At 40.8% G+C, this 12,852-nt stretch overlaps 1 protein-coding gene across 1 annotated transcript in view; it reads left to right on the top strand.

Annotated features, from left to right (window-relative positions):
- NALCN (sodium leak channel, non-selective) overlaps positions 1 to 12,852 on the top strand; it is a 335,712-nt gene that overhangs the window by 202,531 nt on the left and 120,329 nt on the right. The window contains 1 exon segment of the mRNA XM_030568085.1: positions 9,637 to 9,774. Coding sequence (XP_030423945.1) covers positions 9,637 to 9,774 — 138 coding nt within the window.

Below are 12,852 nucleotides of genomic sequence, written 5' to 3'. Positions count from 1 at the left end.
TTAGTGGGACTGCTCATGTAAGGCCAATGGGATTTGGCCTGTGATACTTTGCATATAAGCATACTTATTGAACAAATGCTCTGTAAGTGAACCCTAGATTTTGTAAAACTACACATTTCCCCCCTTCATCTATAGTCATTTGTGGGGCATTATCTATTTAATGGATGGACAAAAAATCAGAATTGTCACTTTGACTCACATATTTCATATATCTGCCCTATTTGCAGATCTTCCACTTCATACAAATGCAGTTTGACGACCGTCATCAAAACAGCTAATTAAGTAATGGGGCATAAAGACTCATAGAAACTGATAATTTTTTCCATAACATGAATTAATTCAGAAGTCCTCTATTTGCATAAATCTCTAAGTCTCATTTTCACAGCTGTTAGTTCTGTCAGCTAGATAGTTGCATTTCATTTTAACATAAATGGTTGGAAATGTACCTTTCAACTAAAAATATCTTTTTCTGACAGATTTCTTGGTACTAAACACAAAATCATTATTCACTGCCATATTATTTTCTTTAAACTAATGTTTTTCCAATATAGGGAACTTTAATAATATGAGGAAAGATTTAAATTTATTTAAAGGATACCATTAGAACTAACCACATTATGTATTACAATTTTAAATGGAAGGCTAAGTTTTCATCAAATTGAAAGGGTACTTTTCAACTTACAAAATTAATTTATGTAGATTTTACAGGAAAAAGGGGTGTGCAGTCTATATTAAAGATATCTATACACTTTGAAGCAAATAATTGAAATGGAAGTTTCCCATTAAAAAAGATAAATAATATTATGGAATTCAGATCTAATTAATAGAGAAAGGTTAACCTAGTTCAACAATCATTAGTCACATACACACACAAGTTGTGAGCCAGGAGTAAATTAGAATAACTTTAATGTAGTATCCCTCACATTTTGCTTCAGTGGGGTGGGGTAGGCATATCAGATTAGTAGGCTATAGCTGTAGAACTGATAAATGAAATTGTTTTTAATTGTTCACTTTATTAATGTAACTTCTGTTTACCATTCACTACACTTGCCTACACTGTAACTTCAGTTCCATATTGTAATTCAAACCCCATTTTAAAACACTCACTCCATTTTGTAAAAGCTTCCTCCAACCTTCATTTTTGCAAACCCTGCTGTAATCTTATTAGTTTAGTTTAGATATGTGAATGAGGTATGTATGAATGACGGAATCAACCTCCAGCCCCAGCCTGTCCTGATGAGATAAAGTTCAGATACCAATGGCTGAAGACCTAGACAACAGCCCTAAACAAAGTAAGAAGCATCCACCCTAAAAAGAAAAGGACAACAGAACAACAGAAGGAAGATCAAAGCCAGGTTCAAGGCTGAAAGTCACGCCTGCAATTGATGGGTGATCAGTCTAAACCCAGAGGCAGCGTGACACAGCAAGACCTATAGACTTTGAATCCAAACTAAAAGCCTATAAAAAAAAGGGCGAGATGAGAGACTCTGGGTAACATTCTGCTGCCAACATGGAAGGACATCAGTGCCTGCCCAACAAAGATCTAGCTTGTCCTTGTGCCTGGCTTTCCTGGCCAGTTAGCCGCCACAAGCTACGAACCCAAGCTACAAAATCAAGCTATGAACTTAAGCTATCTTCAGGACTGGTAACTATGCAGCAGCTGCAGAACATCTGATGGATGTGTGTGTGTATAGGTATTAAGTATAATGTGTGTGTATAAGAAGTAAGATATTAGTTATTAGTCATAAATCAAATTATCATAATAAATGTGGCATCTTTTTCTTGTCCCCTTTAATAAGATCCTGCTGGTTTTACTAGTCTAATATAATTGGTATAACATAGCCACCTCTGGGTCCCAAGCCAGTTTTAGGGAAAATGACACCCTGGGCAAACTTGTATTTTGGTGCCCTTTCCTTGGATTTAAGTACAGATACACAGTACAATCACACACCTTGAATTTACTGGGGAAGCTTTTAAGTTACAGTAAGGACTGTGTGCACCTCAGCAGAGACTGCTATAAATGGCACAGGCAGCCTGTACGCTCAGCGCTGGCTCACTGTATCCCCTGAGCTTCTGGCAGCAGCAGCAAGAATGCTGGGCTGGCAACCATATGAAGCACTAGGGGGGATGGCAGTGCTGCAAGGCACAAACAGAAGCACAGCACAGCACACACCCAGCACTGTGTGTGTTTTCCAGAGACCTACCTGGGGAGCCCCACTGATTCCGCTTCTCAACATCTCCCAATTTTGGATGCCACTATGTACCCCCAGGAGCGCTCGCCACTAACCTGGGCACACCCTGTCCTCCCCTGCTCCAAGGCCACTGGGGCTGCTGAACTGCTACACTGGCAGGCAGGCGGCAACAGGTAGCCCAGGGTGAGTGCAGGCAGTGAGACACCAGGCAGAAGCAGCTTTTCTCCTGGTGCTCTCCTCGCACCCTTCCCAGCGTGAACCAGCGCATGGTACACCCCTGGGGGCAAGGCCAGCCCTGGCACAACCCGTCCTGCAGTGCACTGCCCCGGGCCCACTGGGGCTCCCATAGCTTACCCCCCCCGAGCAGACCTTCCTCACCTGCAAATTGCAACAAAACTCTCCATAACTTCAGCCCCTCCCCCAGCTGAGAGCCAGCCCAACCCACCTGCCCCTTCTGCCAACCTGGGACACTGCTCGGGCCAACAAACCATCCACAAGTTGAGAGTGGAGCCTGGCCAGTGGGCGCAAGTCTCTAACCCTGTCCAGGCACTGGCACCCTTTTAACCATGGTGCCCCTGAACACGGCAGTACCCTGGACAGTTGCCCACATCGTCCACCTGTAAGTCTGGCCATGATGGGTCCTGAAAAGATCAGGGGGCAGTGGTAGAGGTACTTTCCCCTCCCAGTTCCAGATAGCGGTGGGCAGGGGGAAGGTGACACTGGGCAGAGGTTTGGCCATTGTCTTCCTTCCCCCTCTCATACCACTGGTTAGCTCAGAGGAGGCTGAACAGCTTGACTGGTTCACCCACCCGCTCTCTGTCAATAAAAGGCCCCTTTTGGGTGGAGGTCACCAGCTTGATACTGCAACAGATAACTGGGCCTATGTATTTGTCCTAAGTGTGAGTTCAGCTGTAAAAAGTAAGTGGAAGCTCATAAAGTGTCAGAATAACCTAAAATAACACTGGTCTACAATTTTTGAGAAGTCGTCTGCTTCAGAGATAAAATGGGATATTTATTATGTATTTTGATGTGCTGAATTCAAATCTGACAATTAAAACAACTGATTGGCTGTTTCTAAGATATTTAAGTTTTTACATTTTATGTCTGTGTATATTGTGTAGATAGTAGAGTTTTAATCATAAATTGTAAACCTAGGTCTTTTCATGTGTTTATGGTTGCTTTACATGATAATATTTCACCTGTCCTGTTTACGTAACACTTTAAAAATCAGCAAAAGGTTTATATAAATAAAATGTATTATGAAACAAAAGGCAAAAAACTATTCTGTACATAGTTTAGTCCTATTCAGTGTCTACTCGGCGCTTCTTGGCTTGTCTGTTGTATTCATTAAATGGAGCATCACTTGTCACTGTCCAGCATTAGTCTGCAAGCATTGATGGGCTCCATTTGCCCTGATAGCCTGCCAGGAGATTCCACGGCTGTAGTCTGGAGCCCACCAGCTCTGCCTTACTCTTGGGTAGTTCCAAATCCCTGACAAGGTCATTCAGTTCACCTTGTGTTATGAGGTGTGGTTCAGAGGAGGAGGATGGGAGAAAATGTGGGTCCTGTGACATTGATGGTTCAGGACCAGAAGTTTCATCCTCTTCTTCTTCCTCGTCTGACTCAAGTGAGAATGATTCTGGTGCATCAGGAACCGGCAGTCCTTCTCCGTGGGGTACTGGGCATATAGCTGATGGAATGTTTGGATAATGCACAGTCCACTTTTTCTTCTTTGACACACCTTTCCCAAATGGAGGCACCATGCAGAAGTAACAATTGCTGGTATGATCTGTTGGCTCTCTCCAAATCATTGGCACTGCAAAAGGCATAGATTTCCTTTTCCTGTTCAACCACTGGCGAAGATTTGTTGCACAAGTCTTGCAGCATATGTTGGGGCCCACCTCTTGTCCTAATTTCCAATTTTGCAGCCAAAATAAAGGTGATAGGCTTTCTTAACCATAGTGGTTATACTGCGCTTTTGTGATGCAAAAGTCACTTCACCACAAACATTGCAGAAGTTATCTGCACTGTTCACATAAGTACGAGGCATCTCTGCTCACTTTGGCTAAACAGAAATGTGTCCCTTTGCAAAATCAAACACTGACAAATAAGAGAGCACAACACTGGATGATTTCTAAGAGCTGATATAGGGCAATTTGTTCAGCAGAGTGATGTAAGCTTTGTTATGATTGCATCATCCATGACTTCTAGGAATAACATGATGCACTTCATATCATGTATGACGCAATACTAGCTTCAGATTGCATCATTCATTGTTTTGCCTAAAGCAAGTACTGTCCAAACCCAGTCATAGATTTATTCATAGATCCAGTCAAAGATGTATTTTAGTCATTTCTGGTTTAAATTGAGATCCCTTCCCTTTATAACTCACTAATCCTCCGCCATTCCCAAGTCAAGGGTCGTATATACTGACCCAATAGCATATCTTGAAAACTAGAGCCAATTAACAATCTTAAGCATCGTTTTCATTCTCAGTGACTCAGAATTAGTAAAGTTGGACTACATTTATTTCAGAAGCATTTTGGCTGTAGAGCAGTGTAATAAGTGTTGATGGAAAAAGTTGCAAAAGGGAGACAAACTGAATTAGTACAAACAAAAATGCCTCCTGATATAATTCAAGGACTGTATTAAGGTCATACCTGATACGAACAGTTTGGGATCAGAAATCAAAATTAGCATGTTAGAAATTAGGCCTAATTGGTGGACAAAATAATGAGGGAGGGGGTTGTTCCATCCATCACTCCCATCTGAGATCCCCCCAAAAAGATAGACAAATGGACAGAGGCTATGACAACGCTAGCTGATAAAGACAAGAGAAAGGGAAAGATCAAAGTCCACCAGCATGGCTTCCACCCCCACCATCTCCTCAGATGCTGGACCTGCTTCCTAATCCTGAGAGATGTCCTCCCAGACCAGACCAGAGAGAAGGAACCAATGTCATCACCACCTCCACTGGCTCCAGCTAAATCCCAACCACTATCTGGGATGTGAGACTTTGTCTTCCTCCCCCTACCCCAACATGTCCTTTTTTTCTTCCCAACCTTATTTTTTCCTCTTTTCTCTCTTTTTTCCTTCTGTCTAATAAAGGTTTGGCTTAGCTGGTCAAGACTGCATACTCTCTATCACTACAGTAAGCCTGTGACCAGAGAGGCAGCTTAATGCAATGCCCTAAACAGCCCGGTGCTGGTACAAGTTTGCCAGGTCTCAGACTGGCTGATAAAACCATGTCCTGTGCCTATGTTTTTTCAACAGCAAGCTTGTGAGTGAGAGTTAAAGACAGAGATCTTTACTATTCTTTTCTGTCCTCTCTGGTGTATGCTTGTCTTGTTTTGTCTTTTAGGAAATAAAATCGGACTTTAACAACAGCAACAATGACAGCTGCAGCCCATTTCAACTAACTTCTTTTCCCAAAAAGGACAGTTACTGCCATCTTAAAAGACTGTCAGGCAAATGAGTTTTTCCCTCTAAAAACTCTCTCCAGCTAAAGAAAAGGGAACAAGGGATATTATTAAAATTAAAGCCCTATTTAATACTTTGCCTGTTTTTCCTTCTATTCTGTGCCTTTAATAAAAGGTTAAAAGGACTTTTAATGGTATGTTTGCCATGTTACTAAGCAGGCTGAGGTCTCTGTATGAAACCCTGAACCTTATTTAAACTGCTTAATGTTGGTCAGTGACTGGGTTATGTTAACACCTTTGACTCTTTGGGCCCATATTCATTCATTCATTCCAGTGGCTAAGATTCTGACAGATGGGCTGGATCCTTTAATTGGTTTAGAGATGCTTGGTTGTGGATAGCTTTCCTCCCTGTCTCCTGGTTTCTGGATATAAGTTAGCCATCCTCCCACAATGGATCCATATGTTGCCTAACAGAGTTAGGGAGTTAAACAAGACCCGTTGGTTATGTTTATTGATAAAGTTGCAACCTGCCACTTAACCACATCCACTGTTGGTGGGGGTCTTTCTCATCTGAATGCTCTGATCTATGCCAGATGCTCCCCTGCTTTGCTTCTCATAGGAAGTTGGGACTTTCAGTTTGCTTGCTTGGTGTGTGATTCAACTCTGAAAAATGACCGTGTAAAACTGGCACCATCTTACTTAACAGATAGGTTTAATGGTTTTATTCAGAGTCATATGCTTAGTCTAGTGACACAAATATGTGTTTACTTCTTACTCCAGCTAGCACTGCAGAACTATAACAGTAATGAGAAATTTAGCTGGATTTCAGTCAGCTAAATCTGCACAAGCTCCCTGAGGGGAGGAGGAATGTGGAGGTGTCTGAGGATATAATATGAAAACATTTGAGCTACGAAACTTTTATTACTAGTCATGAGGTTCAGAGAAGAAAAATCTCAGCCTGACTCTCAGAACCCATGTTGAGTTGGCAGAGCTGTCAGTTCGAGAAATTATTTTACTTAAAAAACTTAGTTTTGATATGGAAGTCACTGAGTGTCAAACATGGAACACCACAACACCACAAGTGCATTTTTGCCGTTGGCTTTGAGCATAGCACTGTGTTTTAACTTGCTACTCCTTCAAGGACATAAAAATTCCACAATATTTCAACTTGCATTTACGAAACACCATTCTTCAGGAATATGGGTCGATTACATTAGTGTGAAGGGCTTTTCTGGTGGTTTTTCTCAAGGAATGCAACAAGAAATGCTTGTGAGTACTATTGACTGTGCTGTCTAGGTACAATGAACATAAATTAAATATATCTACATCACAACAAGCTGTTGAATCAAGCAACAGTAACGGCAAGTTACATCATTAGCTTCTCACTTCAGTTTCTCACATACTTTGTTTTTGTGTTCTATACTTCAGTAAAATCTCACCTCAGACCATTGTTGCTTATCTGGAAAGAAATTCAGTCTTGATATTAGACAAAAGTGAAAAAGGAAAAGAAACAGTTTTATAGACAGTTTGACCACAGTCAAAGATTCAAACTCACAAGAGCTGCAGATTTTTTTAGATACATTAACTAAACTTTGTTTTCAGGAACATAGTACTTGACCAGTCTTTGCTTCTGTCTGTTATGCTCCTATGGTATTGATTGAAAAACATACAGTGCTTGCTGCAATCATAACCAAAACATTTTCTCTTGAATGGTATCCATGGTAACTCGTCTTTTCCTGTGCTGAACAAAATAGTAGGACACCAGAAAGACCTACCTGCCAAAGAATTTTCTCACATATTGGGCCAGAGTCTGATCTATGCTTTGGTCTCTTTGTGCCGCACCACCAGCATAAATCTGCCCGGCACTTGGCTTAATTAGCCATGAGAAGATTAATCCAGTGGAGGGGAGCTGCTAGTGGCATAGAGCTGACCAGGGAAAAGAGGGCATGGCTAAGTGTTTCCATTCTTCCTGGTGATCCCCAGGTCCAATATAGGTCATTAGAAGGGACCCTGCCATGCCATGAAAAACACAGAATTCACATTTTTACGGAAAATCTTTAGTTTTTACATTTTATGAAAAAATAAAAACATATACAGTAGAATGAATCCCGTTTATCCAAGCCTCCATTATCCTGCTCTCCATATTAACAAACAGAGGCTGACAGCGGGAGGCCTGGGTCCAAGATTGAGCAGTGAATTTAGGTTGTGAGGTGACATCTAGGACCCAGGTTGTCTTGATCTTTCTGAGGTTATTGCCTGACTCTGACCTGAAAATCATAACATACATCTCCAGCACTGAGTATAGACTAATGCAGTGAACTCTACTGTACATTGGTGTGCCAATTAAACAGATCCTTGGTCTCCATGTGATGAAGAGAATGGCATCAGGTGGGATCTGCCTAACCTACTGCATTGCTCTATTTAGTGGTTGTCTTTTGGTGCATAGATCCAGCTTAAGTTTTGAGTTTTAACATACAAATCTATAAATAAATTGGGTCCCTCATATACTACCAAGCTTCTAACGACAGTTGGCCGAAACATTTCAAACATTTTCAATGAAAAATGTGTTCCATTTTCTGACCAGCTGTACTGCTTACGTGGTATGTACCATTTCACCCTTAGTTAATGAGGTGTTTGACCTCTGGGGCTGAGTGCCTCTGAACTTTAGAAGTGCCACTGAAAAATCTGTACCCAGAATGCTAAGTAAAAAGTCAATAAGGCTTTGCATAATTTTGGAGATCAGCTTGCATGTAACAGCTTGAAGGACAGGGGCTATAGTTTTTATTGTGTTTTCAAAGTGCCTGGAGTGGTTTGCCAGGCAGGAGCCATGAATTAACTTTTATCCCTTTATGAACTCATTTAATCATACAGCTTTATTACATCCATGAAGATCCAGTGTTTTGCTTCATATTGTGATGGGGCAAGGCCAGATGGCTATAGAAAAGTAATGGGAGATAGATATATTAGCCCCAGGTTAAACAAATCCCTGGTACCAGGATAAGTAAATGGCAGTTGCTCCAGGTCAATTAAGACACCTGGCGCCAATTAAGATCTTTCCAGAAGGCAGTAGAGATTGCTAGGTTGATTGGAACACCTGAAGCCAATCAGGGGCTGGCTGAAACTAGCTAAAAAGCCTCCCACTTAGTTAGGTGGGTGTGCATATAAGGAGCTGTGAGAAGTGGTGCTGTTGGAGAGACTGAGTTGTATACACCATACTAGGTACAAGGAAGGAGGCCCTGAGGTAAGGGTGAAGTGGAACTTGAGGAAGTGGGGGCTGCTGTGGGGAAGTAGCCCAGGGAATTGTACGTGTCCTGTTTGTAAAAGGTCAGCTACCATAGCTGATATTATTAGAGTCCCTGGGCTGGAGCCCAGAGTAGATGGTGGGCCCAGGCTCCCTCCCACTTTGCCCCCTGCTTAATCACTGAGACTGGGAGACAACAGAGACTGTGTGAGGGAGGGTTGCTTCCCCTCACCTCCCTTACTGGCTTATGATGAAAATGGCTCAGTAGACTGTGACCCTTGCTCTAGAGAGAGAGGAGTTAAGGGGAGGGTCACAGTGAGCCTCCGAGGCTAGTGAAATCCTTCAGGAAATGCAGGATCCACGGAGACAAGGACAGAGCTTTGTCACAATATTTAGAAGGTGAAAACAGTACTTAAAATAAACTGACCTACTTATAAACTGAAAGGGCAATATCTTGACTCATCCTCAAACCCACCATAGTCTTTATATTTCATCAACCACGGAGGATATCAAGCTTCATATTGACTAAGAAAGTTGAGACTGTTTACAGCTGTAAACTGTTACAGTTCAGTCAAATATTGGACTATTTGTTTCTGCCTTTGGACTGAAAATTGCATGTAATCCTCATTCACAGAATTGAAATCCACTCCTTTGTTGATCAAGATAACAACAATAACTGGATTTTCTGCTTTGTCAAATCTATTCCATACAACTTTGATTATCCATAGTTATTTTTATGCAGTGCATGCAGCTATAATATAGGTGTGATTCTTTTTTCTTGTAGGCATTCATGTCAATGTTCCAGATCCTTACACAGGAAGGATGGGTGGATGTCATGGATCAGACTCTTAATGCTGTAGGACATATGTGGGCACCTGTAGTTGCTATTTACTTTATACTTTATCATCTTTTTGCTACACTGGTAAGTTTTGACCTGCAAATTTTCAGTGCTTTTCTTTGCTGCAAATTGCTGAATATTTCTTGTCTTCTGTATTTTAGTCAGCTAGCTAAATCTTATTGCCATGCTCATTCTTCCCTTTTTATGAATGGACATGGGATTAATTCTTTGATGTATCAAGAAATATAGTCTTAATTTTTGTGGTACATGGTGGCCAATCTTTGTTCTGGTGTGAGGTTTTCTGCATAAGACCTAAGTCCCACTGTAACCTAATACTGTAATTAAGTACCATGAGTCCTCATAGTTCAAATGATCACAGAGTGAAACAAGGGCTAGTATTTATCATGAAGTGATGCTCTCTTCAGTTTCATTGCATTCCCTTCACAGCTGTAATTAAACTGAAGAAAAGAAGTTTAAAGCCTCATGATACAAATTGTTAATTAGAAATCAGTACAATGCGTTTTCTATTATATGATGCAGAAATGAACACATGGGAAATATGTGATGCAGCATATTAACTAATAAAACAATCAAAATTAATACAGCAACTCCTGGATCCGTGTGGAAGTTTGGATTCTATCTAAAGATGTCTTTTCTGGGTATGCTAAAAATGGCCAAGGTTATGTCTTTCTAGGTAGAGAGCAGAAGGGAAAGCAATTCTGCAAAAACGCTAGATAAGTTAGGGCCTTGGTATGTTTTACGGATGCTGACCACAGAGAACACCACAATCCAATCCATGGTCCCCTTAGTTTCCATCAGTCCCTAAGACTAAATAACAGATGCATTTTCCACTAATTTCTCATGATGCTCATCATATATTTTGTATTAAAAATAAAAATATTTTTATTCCTACTTTCCCTGTCCTCCATTCCTTTCTCTGACTTTCAGAACCTCCCTGCCTTGTACAGTATAGCTTTTCTTACCTGACTTACTCTGTTTACCTATGTACATACACCTTCTTTTCTGTTTGCTTCACTGATTATAGAATTTCACCTGCACCATACCAAGCAGCTGAGTTCTTTCATATGGGCCAAAATGCTGACCCAATAATAGGTGCCAGATTCTCTTACAGCTACTTAACCAGCTCCTCATCACACCAGCTGACCCTGAACAGGATCAGACCAGATTGGGAGTGGGGGATGACTTCTGCTCTGCCATCAGGAATCACAAGTTGTTTGGTGGCTAGAGCAGCTTGTGTATATGAATTCCTCACTTCCCCTCCTCTGTACAAGGGCCACAAAAGTTACTGCAGCCCCATTTCAAGCTCCTGGAAAGGGGAATGGAAAGAGGAACAGGGAAAATGATACTGGACTTGGAAACACATGTTGTAAAGTTGATTGGGGAGTATGGGGCAATCTTATGCTCCCCTTTCTCTGACAGTGCAAAGGATGTTCTTGGCCCAGTGGACCACATCCTTTCGTGTCTAACATCTCCATTTCAAGAGAGTCAGTCTCCCAAGTGCTGTGCCACCTCTCTACATCTCATCCTCAGCCCTGTTCTGGGAATACTCCTGTACATACCAATCCATTGGTTTCTTCCATGGTATGTAAGGTTGTATGGGCACACACCTATTACACTCACTCTGTCCCTACACACAATGGAAGAGTATAAAGGAAACTGCAAGGAGAATTTTGCAGTTGCCTGATCCCTATATGAATGATACCATATAGTGTCTCTGCAATTAATAAAGTGCATCTGCGTAGCAGGGACAACATATGGTTAAAGATGACATTTCAGCTCTCAGGTCTTCTCAGACTATAGAAGGGGAAAGAAATCAAAGTAGAACAAAGTTGTATGGAGACAAAATGAAAATAGAAGTAACAACATTGAAAAATGAAGAGGGAGACTGTAGGAGAAAAATGAATGTTTGATCAATGAAGAGATGTGGAAAGGGTCAGGTTGCTACCAAACAAACAAGAGGTCTAAGAATAAACAATAAGTGGCTAAAAAATAAAGCAATTAAATGTAGAAGTAAATGATAACTTGCAGGAGCCAGAGCAAGGAGGAGTGATAATTGTATGCATTTGGCAAAGAAGACTGTAGAGAGCTGGAAATAAATGAATCGGTTTCTCAATAAGAGCTGAGGAAAAGTTGAGGCTTGAAGAACAAAAATTATTTTGGAAGTGAAGACTATAAATCCCGATGGGAATTGAGGAGGTTAAACAAATAAGTTTGGGTTTAACTATTGTCTTGTGATAAGTGCTCTAAGGTTTATGTTGAAGTGAAAGAGAGTGATGAAAGTCGTGTGTGTGTGTGTGTAAATATATATATATGGTACTAACTTGCCATCTATTTAATAGTTACTGTGTCTTTTCAATGTAAATAGTAAGTAGTAAATGCCAATGTAAATAGTTTAACTGTTATGGTGAGGCCTTATGTAATACAGTATAATAGACTATGCAGGTTGTTTAAAAAAAACTGATATACCAAAACATTCTGACAGAATGACAAATTCTCACTGATAATTGTTAATGATTAGAGTGTTTCATGCTAGTGAAGAGGTACTATAGCTGAATTCTGCCTTGCTTTAGCATTTTAAAGACCACTTTAATATTTAACACAACCACCTCAGGACTGAAATCTGTTACCACTAATAGATGAAGTAATGTTTAATTATATAGTCTGTTAAATACGCTCTTCACAGCAGGCGCAGGAAATCTCCTAAATATCGTCTGAGCAAATGTTACAATAAGAACATTTCTTTTTCTGAAGATTGACATTTTTCAGAAATTATTTGTCCAATATGTTTATATTTCATGGTTATTTCATGAGCCAAGGTTTCAAAAGTGGCATTGAAAGTCTAAGGTGTTTAGGTGCATAGGAATGCAGACAGACTTCAAGTGCTGAAGTCACTTTTGCAAGGCATTTTGTACTGCCAGGGAATTCACCCCAAGAGGGGTTTGATGGTGGTTCTGCTGATACCCTCATTCAGGATTTCCAGTAGAGACAAGTAGCTTCCTTTTATGGCTTGGGCCCTGATGTGGCAAACAATGAGTGCTTCACTTTTTTACCATGAATAGTCCCATTGAAATCAATAGGGCTACTCACAGTAGTAAAGTTAAGTCTATGGATAAGTATTGTAGGATTGGGGCCTAGCTGAGA

This window comes from Gopherus evgoodei, chromosome 1 (genome assembly GCF_007399415.2).
Source record: "Gopherus evgoodei ecotype Sinaloan lineage chromosome 1, rGopEvg1_v1.p, whole genome shotgun sequence".
Classification (NCBI taxonomy): domain Eukaryota; kingdom Metazoa; phylum Chordata; order Testudines; family Testudinidae; genus Gopherus; species Gopherus evgoodei.
The sequence above is the reverse complement of the archived record's forward strand: the minus strand, read 5'-3'. Positions and strand labels throughout refer to the sequence as shown.